This window comes from Schistocerca piceifrons, chromosome 5, assembly GCF_021461385.2.
Source record: "Schistocerca piceifrons isolate TAMUIC-IGC-003096 chromosome 5, iqSchPice1.1, whole genome shotgun sequence".
Lineage (NCBI taxonomy): Eukaryota > Metazoa > Arthropoda > Insecta > Orthoptera > Acrididae > Schistocerca > Schistocerca piceifrons.
The window spans coordinates 125638195-125649623 of record NC_060142.1 but is presented as its reverse complement, the minus strand read 5'-3'; the positions used below and the strand labels follow the sequence as shown (position 1 = coordinate 125649623).

The following is an 11429-nucleotide window of genomic DNA, read 5'->3' as shown; positions in this document are numbered from 1 at the left end:
AGTGTTTCACATGATGCTCTATAACTTCAAAAATTGTAACAATTTACAAACTGGTTGCGTTGTGTAATGGTTAAGGTACTAACCTCATATGCTAAAAGATATGGGTTCAAATTGTGCTAGGAGCTTTCAAATTTTTTATTTTTCAGTATTTATTGAAATGATGTTAATGATTATTTTTATTCAATTAATTGGGTTAAATGTAATTTCTTTTTCACACCATATTAGCCATCGTACAAAATGCATCTTTTGCTCTCAATTTTCTTCATGTCAGTCTGTTTCCACTTGGAATTTTTGTTCGTGTGATTTTGATTATTGTCATGTATTAATTTCAGTTTAATTACTTCCATTTTGTCATCTTATAGTTTTGTCCACGTTACTGCTTTCATTATTTCTATTTCTCATTTTGCTTGAATTTCGTTTCACTTATCTCTGCTTTCATTCAAATCGTCATCCACTTTATTTTGTCCATAGTACAATGAATTTATGTTATAAATGCCTGTATGACGATTGCCATCCAAAAAGATGTACATCTTGTAACAAAAAATACATTCTTGACGCTATTGTCTAGTCAGTTTGCAGCGTAGGTCAAAAAGGACTTTACAACTTTGCAATGATATAGAAATTTATTGAGGTAATTTACAGAATCAGTAGATGTGTCAATTTGTAGTAAATGCACTTCAAATTTCACATAAAAGTGTAAAGTGTCATTTTGGTTAGATGTGACTACCATTTATGATACGCCAAACATCCCACCATTAATCAATTTCTTCCCACACTCGTTGCAGCAAATTGGGTATAACTTGTTGAATGGCAGTGTAGATTTGATTTTTCAGGTCATCTAAATTATTTGCTACAGGAGGAACATACACACGGTCTTTAATGAAACCCAAGAGAAAGAAATCCAGTGGTGTCAAGTCTGGGGGGCAGGGTGGTTCATGTGATTGCCACTTCATGGTCAATCCACTGACCTAGGAATTGATTATCAAGGAAACCTCAAACTTCACTGAGAAAATGGTGGTGCACTGTCTTGCTGGTAGTAAACCTGGAAGATCCAGGAAGTTTTTCATCCCGGGAGAAAACCAGGAAAAACCCGGGAATTTTTTAGGATTCCGGGAAGTTTTCCTAGTTTTAGTTTTCAGTTAAATTTTTTTAATTTTGACCTGTAAGAATCGATACTCTAACAAAGGATATTACTGTATCCCGCTGCTGCAGAATAATACTGCAGCATTAAAATATGAACAAGAGGAAAAAAAAAAAAAGAAAAACGAAAATAAAACTTAAATTGCAAAGTAAATGTGCCATATAAAATAACACAGTGCACGTACAATCGTCTGTCAACAGCAAAATGTGTTAAAGGCTTTAGGAAGACTATGCAATGCTTCATAACAACAAATTGCCTCCGATGAGCGTGATGTCACAACTGTTTATATTAGATTTGTGTAAGCAGTTATGAGCGGGCTTATGCACACGCGCTGTTGAGTCGCGTATGAGTAATACCTTCTCCCGCTTCTGGCTACAGAAATGTGGCTGTTAGCTGTGTAGGCAGCAGTAGCAGCAACCAGCCACATGATACCCGGAAAAATTTTACTGGCGCGCCCAGGCTGCCAGATTCACACGTGTGCAGCAGGCCCGGATCTAGTGGGGGGAGGGGGGGTCGGCAGGTGGCAAACTGGGGTATCTGAACCGGGTGACAGTTTCGGGGGGAGGGGGCAAATTCATATGTATGGCTAGTGTACTACTTGTGGAGGTGTGCATCAGACATTGTGCGTTGAACAAAACACTTGCAGCCTTATTGTTCACATTGCTGGGATGAACTAGCCTGGTTGATTGTAAGGCCTAATTGTTCTGCATTACGTGGGGAAGACAGTTGAATGACAAAACAGGAAATGAAGGAATAGAAATCGTGTAACATACCTATGATGAAGACGCCATATAAGGTACCGTCTGTAAGTTTCTTAGTGAGCCATTCCAACCTAGCTTCGACTGGTTGATTTCATGGACATCGAGGGTACCGATGACCTTTGCCATTGAAAGAAATTGCGTTTTAGCTCCCTTAATTTAATCTCATACTCCTTACTACAGACCGGTACTACATTTGATAATAGCGTGTTTATAAATGTGCTCTCACGAAAGCTTGCAACTTTGGTGACACATTTTCGCTACAGGAGATGACTGATAGGGAAGGGTATGTTGACAGCAGTGGACAACGTGTCGAAAATTGCTCCTCCCCACCCCTCCCCTCCTTAAATATCATTTCAGTGCTTCACTCCCCGGAAGAGATTTTGCTTCTTTCCCTCTTCCCATAATTCCTGGGAAATGACACTAAAAGGCTTTCAAGCTGTCTGAAGACTAGGCTATGGTGTGATTTGTGTTTTTGGATTGGATATTCAGAGGCCAAAATCGCACTTTGTAGTGTCATGTAATGAATTTTTGTATGCTTATACACTTTAAAAAGATCAGTTTTATATAACATAATGTCGAAATGTATGCAATTTTGATGTCAAAATATTGATTAAACTTTGAAATAAGGACAAATATTGACTAAACTTTGAAATAAGGGCAAATGTTGACTAAACTTTGAAATACGGACAAATGTTGATTAACCTTCGAAATATGGAAAATGAAAGTTACATTTTCAGCCTCCAAATGGCACGATTTATGTAGAAAACTACAAATAGAATGAAAATTATTTAACCTCTTCAGTCCCGAAGATAAACAAAGAATGGAAAAATGTTTCAGTTGCTTTTTTTGGTGCATCTGATGTCAAAGTAACACAAAAAAACTAATTTTGAAATTTTATTTTATATAACGTTTGAGTAATTGAATGTACACGTGTGTACATTGGGTCTCAACAGAGAAAAAAATGCCGATCTCATAGTATTTTCATATTTTTATTACCAATTAAAAATGTACACATTACTTCTCGTTTTTATGTACACATTACATTTTATGAACACATTACTTCTCATGTTTATGGAATTTAGCAAAACAATTGTTTTTTAATACGCACAAATAAACTTTGCACTTTTTACACATTATGCGGGAACGTGACTTGCACCCTGGTAACCAACACCTTGAGGCAAAACTACTCTCAGTATATTCAGGAAGGTGGTCAACCCTGTCACATTTGCTTTCTCTAGTTGGCTTTGGTACAATTTGTCTTCGTTTTGTGGGCTGACGCTGCTCATCTTCATCAGAACTGCTGACATACTCCTGTGTCACACTCGGAGAAATTTCTTTCGACAGTTCCAGTGAGTCTACAATTTTTGAAGACTTTACCAAGTCGTGGGACAAGTGAATTCTGAAGTTTGAGAGACATCCACTTTTGTTTTGGTATCCCTTCTTTTTGACAACACCTTTTGTACATAATCCATGAATTAATTATGGCTAAATCAGTGAAGTGGTTGAATACTCTGACAGTCCACTTTTTTGTTCTGATGTTTGACCTATAGTATGCCATGTATCTATCACAAAGATCAATGCCACCCATATTGCGATTATAGCTTTTGATGATGGCTGGTTGTTTGACACTAACCTTTGCTTTATCTGTATTACACCATCGTTTGCAGGTACCCTCTGGTTCGCTCCCTATGCATGAGGATAACAAAGTGACGGATTTATTGTCCTTCCATTTGAGGGCACAAATTTCCTGGTCCTCCCTTACGTACTCATCCCATTGCCCCCGCTGCAGCTCCTGATCTCTCTTGAACTTAGAAGCTACTTCCTTTATTCTATTGGCCATCACAGTTCCTGTCTGAAATATATTCCTGTCTAGTAAAAGCTGAACAGATTTTGAACTGGTGAAAAATCTGTCACTGTAAATTACATGATTGTATTTATTGCGTATAGTTCTAGCCAGTAGTTTGAGTATACCCGCTCCCAGGCCATGTTCTTTTTGATCGCTGTCAGGAATTGTTCCTTTGCCAGTGTATATAGCAAAATCAAGGACAAGTCCATCTGATGACGCTAAAATAAAATTTTTGAGGCCAAGTGGATTAGGTTTGGAAGGTACATACGTTCGCATCTTACACCTCCCCGTGAATGGAATCCTCTGTTCATTCACAGAAAGGTGTTGAGACCTGGGTAAAATAATACATTTATTTCTAAAAGCATCAATTAAAAGTCTAACCTTCCAAAGTTTGTCATTTACATCATGATCTTCCAAATTATTTACAAAATGCAGATTATTTATAATTTGTAGTATCTATCTCTTGTCATGGTTGATGATACAAGTGGGATATCCAGTTGCATATTCCAGTAAAGTCTTGCCTGGGGCAATTTCAATGTACCCATCAATATCTCAATTCTGACAAGGGACAAAATTTCATTAGTTTTTGTATCCAGACTTTTTGAGTTCTTTTGGCAATGATATAAATTAGTTTGTCCTGCAATATTTTTCCAGAAATTTTTATCGAAGTACTCGAAGAAAAACTGTGAAGGGTTTCTCAGTTCACCATCAGTCTGTTCTTCAAAGTTGTCAGAAGGCTGTCGATTACACATCCTGCAAACAAATAGTACCACTGAAAAATACTGATCTAAATCGTGTCAGATGACACACAGAACTACACCAGTGTATTGGTTACTTAGATTGCCTCCATCTTAGTGGACGACAGTGAGAAGATGAAGCTGATGCAGGTGCCTCAGGAGTAACATCCACATTGCATCCTTCAACTTCAAGCACACCAATTCGTTCAGGTGGAGTTAGAGGTTCATCAACAGGATCATCTTCGTCTGACAAGGAACTCAAGTCACTCGTCTCGAGCAGTTTTATAATTTCATCGTCTGTTAGAGCTGAGAAGCGAAAATGAAATAAAGTGAAAGTAACTGTTGATGTAATGGAATAAAGAAACGAAACAACCTAATAACAAAATTAAAAATTTTTGAGTTTTCACCAGAATTAGAACCCAGGACCTACGTGTTCAGAATCCAACACGCTACCCATTACACCACACAACCACAATAATTTAGGTACTCTCCTAGAGTATTAGTAGCTAAACTTTAGACTTTAATTTAGATTATGTTTTAAATTACGATTTCACGATGAGATCAGTCTTAGCGTTAGTACCACTACATTCTGTGAGCTAAGACCTGATGTACACAAATGTGTACGTCAAATTCAACAGTTGATGTTTGTAAAACTACAAAACTATCGTTTTCATTGCATACACATATCACTTTCTTGACGTCTTGTTTGGAGTAAGGCACCATAAAAACAGTAATACAATTCAAAAAGGGTTATTGAAACTGAATTTAACTTTCTCGCGTGTCGCAGATGACGCCATCCTGCAGATCAGAAGTTTCAGGATGCAAGAAAACCCGCCAAAACTGACTTGCGCACGACCTAGCGGCAGAAACAGAAACCGCATGATGTGCACAGTCATGCACATCAGGTCTCAATTCAGGAAAACGTCATTTGGCAGGATGTCACTACAAAGACCTGATGTGCACATATGTGTAAGTCGGGACTGAAGAGGTTAAAATGAAAATATGTAATCCAGGTCCTGGTTATCAGCATCAGGTTACACAATTTTCACATTGTACGAAATGATGCATAAGAAATCTTGCCACTTGCAGAAATGAACTTTATTTTCTTTTTTTTTCCATTTTTAAAAAAAAAGGTATATTATTTACACTATTAATGAATTGACACAATAGAAACAAACTCAGTTTCTGCAATGATTTTACACACATTATTTGCATAATTACATATTATTTGAGAACACAGAAACAAATGCAATGTCTACTGCTTATATTTTGGTTTCGTACAAATATACAGGCATAATATTTAGACACACGATGTTAACTTATGTGTAAGCACCAGGGAATATGTTTTTCACTTCACGTTACATAGCAAAACACGGAAATTCACATAGTGTCTGCTTGCAGACTTTCCAGAAAATTCTTGTTTGCTTTCTTTTGTTGTATTTCTTTTTATTAACAACGCATGCTGCATACTTCGGCAGTTGACCTGGAAGCTGAAGTCCAGCAGTCAGCCTTTGCAGCACATCAATTCGGCTGCCATCCCCACTTGGTCTACTTTTGTTGAGTTTGTATTTTTCCAATGTTTCCTGAATCAAGCCCAGCTGAAAAATCGCGTACTGCAGCTTACCAGGTGACAGTTTGTAGAGACAAAATGTGTTGAACAACTTCATGCATGTTAGCTGGAAGAAAATTTTTCAGTACTATTTGGTGTTCTTCCTGACACTTTCCAAAGTTTTCATGATCATATCGCTCCGATTCATGCTTCCCACTGACTTGTTATAATCAGTTAGAACATAATGTTTCATACGTTTCACACCTGTTTTGTAGTCCCTTTTAGATGTCTCTCGCATGTCTGCTGAATGAAAAGTTGACAGCATGTAGGCATCCCTTCTGTCACAACATTTCATTGGCATCATTAGCCCTGAAACAGACCTGAGTTTGCAATTTCTCTTTTATTTTGGGCATGTCTTTTATGCTGGGCCGTACAGTACCGCATGCATTAGTTGACATACAGCCAGCAGAACAATCTGGGCACATGTACTAATTACCACCAAACAATGTATGTCCGTTCTGCAAAAATGGCTCAGTTAGAGTTGCAATGATGTCTCCAGAGACCCCAAGATTGTTTTTTGTGACAGCTGTCAGTTCCACAGTAGGTATCCAATAATTTGTTTGAGCATCACAAATCAAAACATTGTTGTTCCAAAACTATTTTGCTTTGCTGGGATATACTGTTTTGTTCGTAGTCTCCCTTTGAACAGAGATTCATCCACACAAAGCATTCCAAATGGTTGTAAATGCTTTTGGAAAACATTATGAAAGTTGCCCAAAATAGGACATAGTTTGAACAAGTAGTCTGTTGTATTCACAGTATTAACATTGAAGTGTAAAAATTATATGACAGACAAATTGTAATATAGTGATTACTCCTTGCTACTGTAGTGTTATCTTGAAGCTGTGAGAAAGGACAGGCACTCCAAAGCACGGAAACAGAGACAATGCTGAGGGCAGATGAAACTAGGAGAGATATTGTTACATGAAGTAAACCATAAGGGGAGAGCCTTGTGAAAATTTAGACGCCCCCAGACGCGGTCCCAGGGCACTAGTTACTCTTCGAGGAATTAACATGTAACTTCATATGTCGTCTAGACACTGTGGTAGGTTGCCACCGTAGAACTTTGTAACCAACAGGCATATATTAGCGATAAAGCCAGCTTGATACCAGCCCTGAGAAGAACAACGTCAGTAGGCTCACAAGGGTTAGAAAGAGAGCGGAAATGCCAAAAGACTGTTGACCTAGCAGTCCCTACTCCGGGGATCCCGAGGGGCGGGGCTAAATGACGTACAACAATAATGTTGCAAGCCTTATTTGGCAGGGCAGTTACGTTTAGCTTTCAACTGAACAATGTTGATACCAAATATGGACGTAGTGCAACTGCATTAGCATCGCCACCTTAGGAGCAGTGGAGGGGACCTAGCTAAACTGTGATTGGCAGGCGCCTGCAAGAGACCTGCGGGATTGGCTGGATGGCTTTAAGTCGGAAAAACAGTGCCCCCACGCGACTCTTTAAAACCCCTACATTCCGCATTTGGGCGGAGTTCTCAGTCAGACGATCTGGGCGCCAAATCCGCGTCCCTCGACTCCAGCCTTAGTCCAGCTCCACATAAGTCTGCTCTTTCACTTGGAGTGCCTCAGTGAACAGTGTCATATTCAGCATGTTTTGTTTTGCAACTAATTTGTTGCCTTAAGATGCTGCTAGTGTTTGCTATTGTGGTTAGCATCCACTCCTGTAACTTCTGCACTGGTTTCTGTTGTAACAGTGTTATTCATGCTTTTTCTAACCCTAGAACTAGCCTCCAGTGTATTAGTTAATCCTGTCTGAAATACACAACTATTTCAAAACCCCTGTTTGTCCAAGAGTCTCCACAACGAGTTCCCTACCAAGTCTCACCACCTGCATTTCTAGTAAATGCCTGTACCAGTGTAGGCTCAGATACAATCAAATGCCTTCACTGTGAATTGTCCTTCTGTCTTCTGCTCTGTACTGCTCGGGAGTGCAGACTGACCAGTAACCCCTTTTCTCCCTCTCCCACCTATGTCAGGACACAACAAAATATCTATCTCGTGAAAGTAGTAGTGGAAAAAATTGGAGTTTCCAGAAGTGGATGTTTTGACCAGTAATCCGATGAAGACAACTTTTTTATTATTTTCGTAATTTGAGACATAGCTAAAAGATAAAGAATTAATTTGGCTTCATGTGTGTCCACTCTTTCTTCATTCTATCTGTCAGAAGTTCAGAACTTGGATTAAACACCTGTTTGTTTCATTACATATATGAGTCGCAGTTTTTTCACTCACAAATTAAGGAAACCAAGCTGAGGACATTTGTTGTATCAACTACACTTTTCAGTCTATAATCTGTGGATGAAAAGTGATTTTTTTCATTGTTGTAGGTTACTCTTCTTTCATTTCACCGTCTTTGCAGTATGTTGGATTAATCATTTTTTTCTGTGTTGCTCTTTTTCTTGGTGTCTGGTATTTTTTTCATTCTTTCTGATCTTCCTTTCCTCTCTTCTTTGGAGATGAAATGTTTAGGTTTTTGTGTGGTTCATCTGTAAAGGAGAGATGGTATTGGACACTTGTGAGCTATTCCTGGTAACTGCTTGAGAGTTTGACATCCATACAAGACTGGATTAAAGAAAGAAAATGAAGCATTCCAAAGGTGTGCTGCTGTATTTGCTACCATTAAGTTCGATTAGCATGTATTACGGATTTGCTTGGTGAAGTCAAATGGGAATACCTGGAGGGAAAAGACGTTTTTCTGATGGAATGCTGTTCAGAAAATTCAGAGAACCAGTGTTTGAAACCAACTACATAACGACTTTACTGCCACCAATGTACATTTTGTGTAAGGATCACAAAGATAAGAGAAATTAGGGCTTGTACAGAGGCATATGGATAGTTGTTTCTCCATCACTCTGTTTGCCAGTGTAACAGAAAAGGAAGCGACTAGTAATGCTACAAGGTACCCTCCGCTGTGCACCATATGGTGGCCTGTGGAGTATACATATGTAGATGCTGACCATGTGGGGACAAGTCTTGCACATTGCACGGACAAGCACAGCATCTAATAGACCATGCCCTGTGTCAACAGGTAGATTGTTTCTGCAATGCGGTAGATTCTTACGACATGTTTTTGGTTTCTAATTGTAAGCATTGTTATTAAAACAGTGCTGACTACTTTTCCCAGTTTCTATAATAATGCAATATTTCAAAGCAAAGGTAATTTCACCAATAAGCAATATCCATTATTAAAAGAGTTTTATTCAAAAACCAGAAATTTTAGCACAAATGCCAGGAGAAAGTAATAAGCCAGTTTTTTTACCCAGTTATTAGTAAGAAAGAAGAAAACAACCTGTTATAACTAACACCAAGCAAATACCAACACATACTGGTTATTCAGAATTAAAATACCAGCTTTGTTTTTAACCAGTTGGCTTTTCCCATCCCTGCATTCAGCCGCCCACTTACCACAGACCAGCACGTTTTTGGACCACTATAAGAACACGATAGGGACTCGGAGATGACAATACACAGACGCAGCCTCAGCTGTGGAAGTGAGTAGTGAGGTGCTTCCCACTGCTTTGCCACCATTGACTGGCTCTATCGCCATGAGATGTACAAGAAAGCCTTTCCCTTCCCAACACCAGGAAGAATTAGCTGGCTGCTGCTCTGCCAGTCGTAGCTACTCAAGAAGCCACAGACTGCCAGACGCCGCTATGCCAGTGGTGGCTACTCAAGAAGCCACAGCACTGCCAGACGCCGCTATGCCAGTCGTGGCTACTCAAGAAGCCACAGCACTGCCAGACGCCGCTATGCCAGTCGTGGCTACTCAAGAAGCCACATCACTGCCAGACGCCGCTATGCCAGTCGTGGCTACTCAAGAAGCCACATCACTGCCAGACGCCGCTATGCCAGTCGTGGCTACTCAAGAAGCCACATCACTGCCAGACGCCGCTATGCCAGTCGTGGCTACTCAAGAAGCCACAGCACTGCCAGAGGCAGCACTGCCAGTGGCAGCACTGCCAGTTGTCGCTTGCCAATGAGCGAGAAGCAGCCTCACCAGTCATGGCCAAAGGTCTCCCATGTTTCTTACATGGCTCATTGCTAAGGATGCAACACCAGACAAACCAATGGGGACATAGGAGGCTCCGTGGAAGTGCCCTCCTTTGACAGACAAAGAAGATTTCTCACCTCAGCTGCCTAGCTCCAGGCAGTGGACAAAGAAAAAGGTGCCCACTGTTTTACCATTGCAGTTATGACGTCAGTTTACAGCAGACACAAGAGGACACTACATCTACAAATTCTGCAAGTCACCATGCAGTGGGTGGCAGAGGATACCCTGTACAACTACTAGTCATTTCCTTCCTTGTTCCACTTGCAAATTCTGTGAGGGAACACACACACACACACACACACACACACACTATATGCCTCCATACAAGTCCTTAATTTCTCTTATTTTTGTGTTCCTTATGTTGGTGGAAGCAAACCTGTTCTGCGGTCAGTTTCAAATTCCAGTTCTTTAAATGTTCTCAATAGTGTTCCTCAAAAAGAATGTTGCCTTCACTCCAGGGATTCCTATTTGAGTTTCCAAAGCATCTCCTTAATACTTGCATGTTGTTCAAAGCTACCGATAACAAATCTAGCACACAGCCTCTGAATTTCTTCGAAGTCTTTCTTTAATCTTGCGTGCTGCAGATCCTAGATGCTGGAGCATTACTCAAGAATAGGACACGCTAGCATCCAATACACGGTCTCCTTTACAGATGCACCACACTTTCCTAAAATTCTCGCAATGAACCAAAATCGACCACTCACTTTCTCTACCTCAATCCTATCATGCTTGTACCATTTCATATTGCTTAGCAATGTTACGCCCAGATAAGAAACACATCCTGCACTAGGATGTATGGCTAGGACAGGTGCTGCATAAGGTTGAACAGGAGTCCACACCAGTCATGCCTGGCAGTTAATTGCCTGCACTTCCGTAGCTCCTTGTAGAACTTGTGGCCTCTTCGTTTGTGAATGTCCAGTTCACCCTGTGCTGCCTGTTTGACTGACAGGTGAGGTGATTTCAGTTTGGTGTGCAGCTCTTCACACTTGCTGCAGACTCCCAATTTGTGGGCTCCCAAGCTTAATTTAAATATGTTATTGAAGTGTGATAAATTAAATCTATATTTAACTGTTGTTCCAGGCTGAGACATTTTAAATAAGTTGTACATTTCTTCACATTTAATTCAGAGTCCAGATATTTTATTTCTTTTTCTCAGTAGATTGATGCTTTACTGGGAACGAACTGATCACAAATAATGGCACGTAGCTAGCGAGAATCAGGTGTTCTTAGATGTAGCTAGGTGAGTAACGAACATTAATTTTAACTTGA

General features: G+C 39.9%; 1 protein-coding gene across 1 annotated transcript; it reads right to left on the bottom strand.

The window, feature by feature from the left end:
* Positions 1 to 3193: 3193 nt before the first annotated feature.
* LOC124798789 (piggyBac transposable element-derived protein 2-like) lies at positions 3194 to 4024 on the bottom strand. The gene has a single exon (XM_047262318.1). The coding sequence runs from the start codon at positions 4022 to 4024 to the stop codon at positions 3194 to 3196; it is 831 nt and encodes a 276-aa protein (XP_047118274.1).
* Positions 4025 to 11429: the final 7405 nt, after the last annotated feature.

Bases quoted from the DNA above. Each gene is read 5' to 3' on its own strand.
- LOC124798789 (XM_047262318.1), bottom strand. From the start codon at position 4,024: ATGCGAACGTATGTACCTTCCAAACCTAATCCACTTGGCCTCAAAAAT.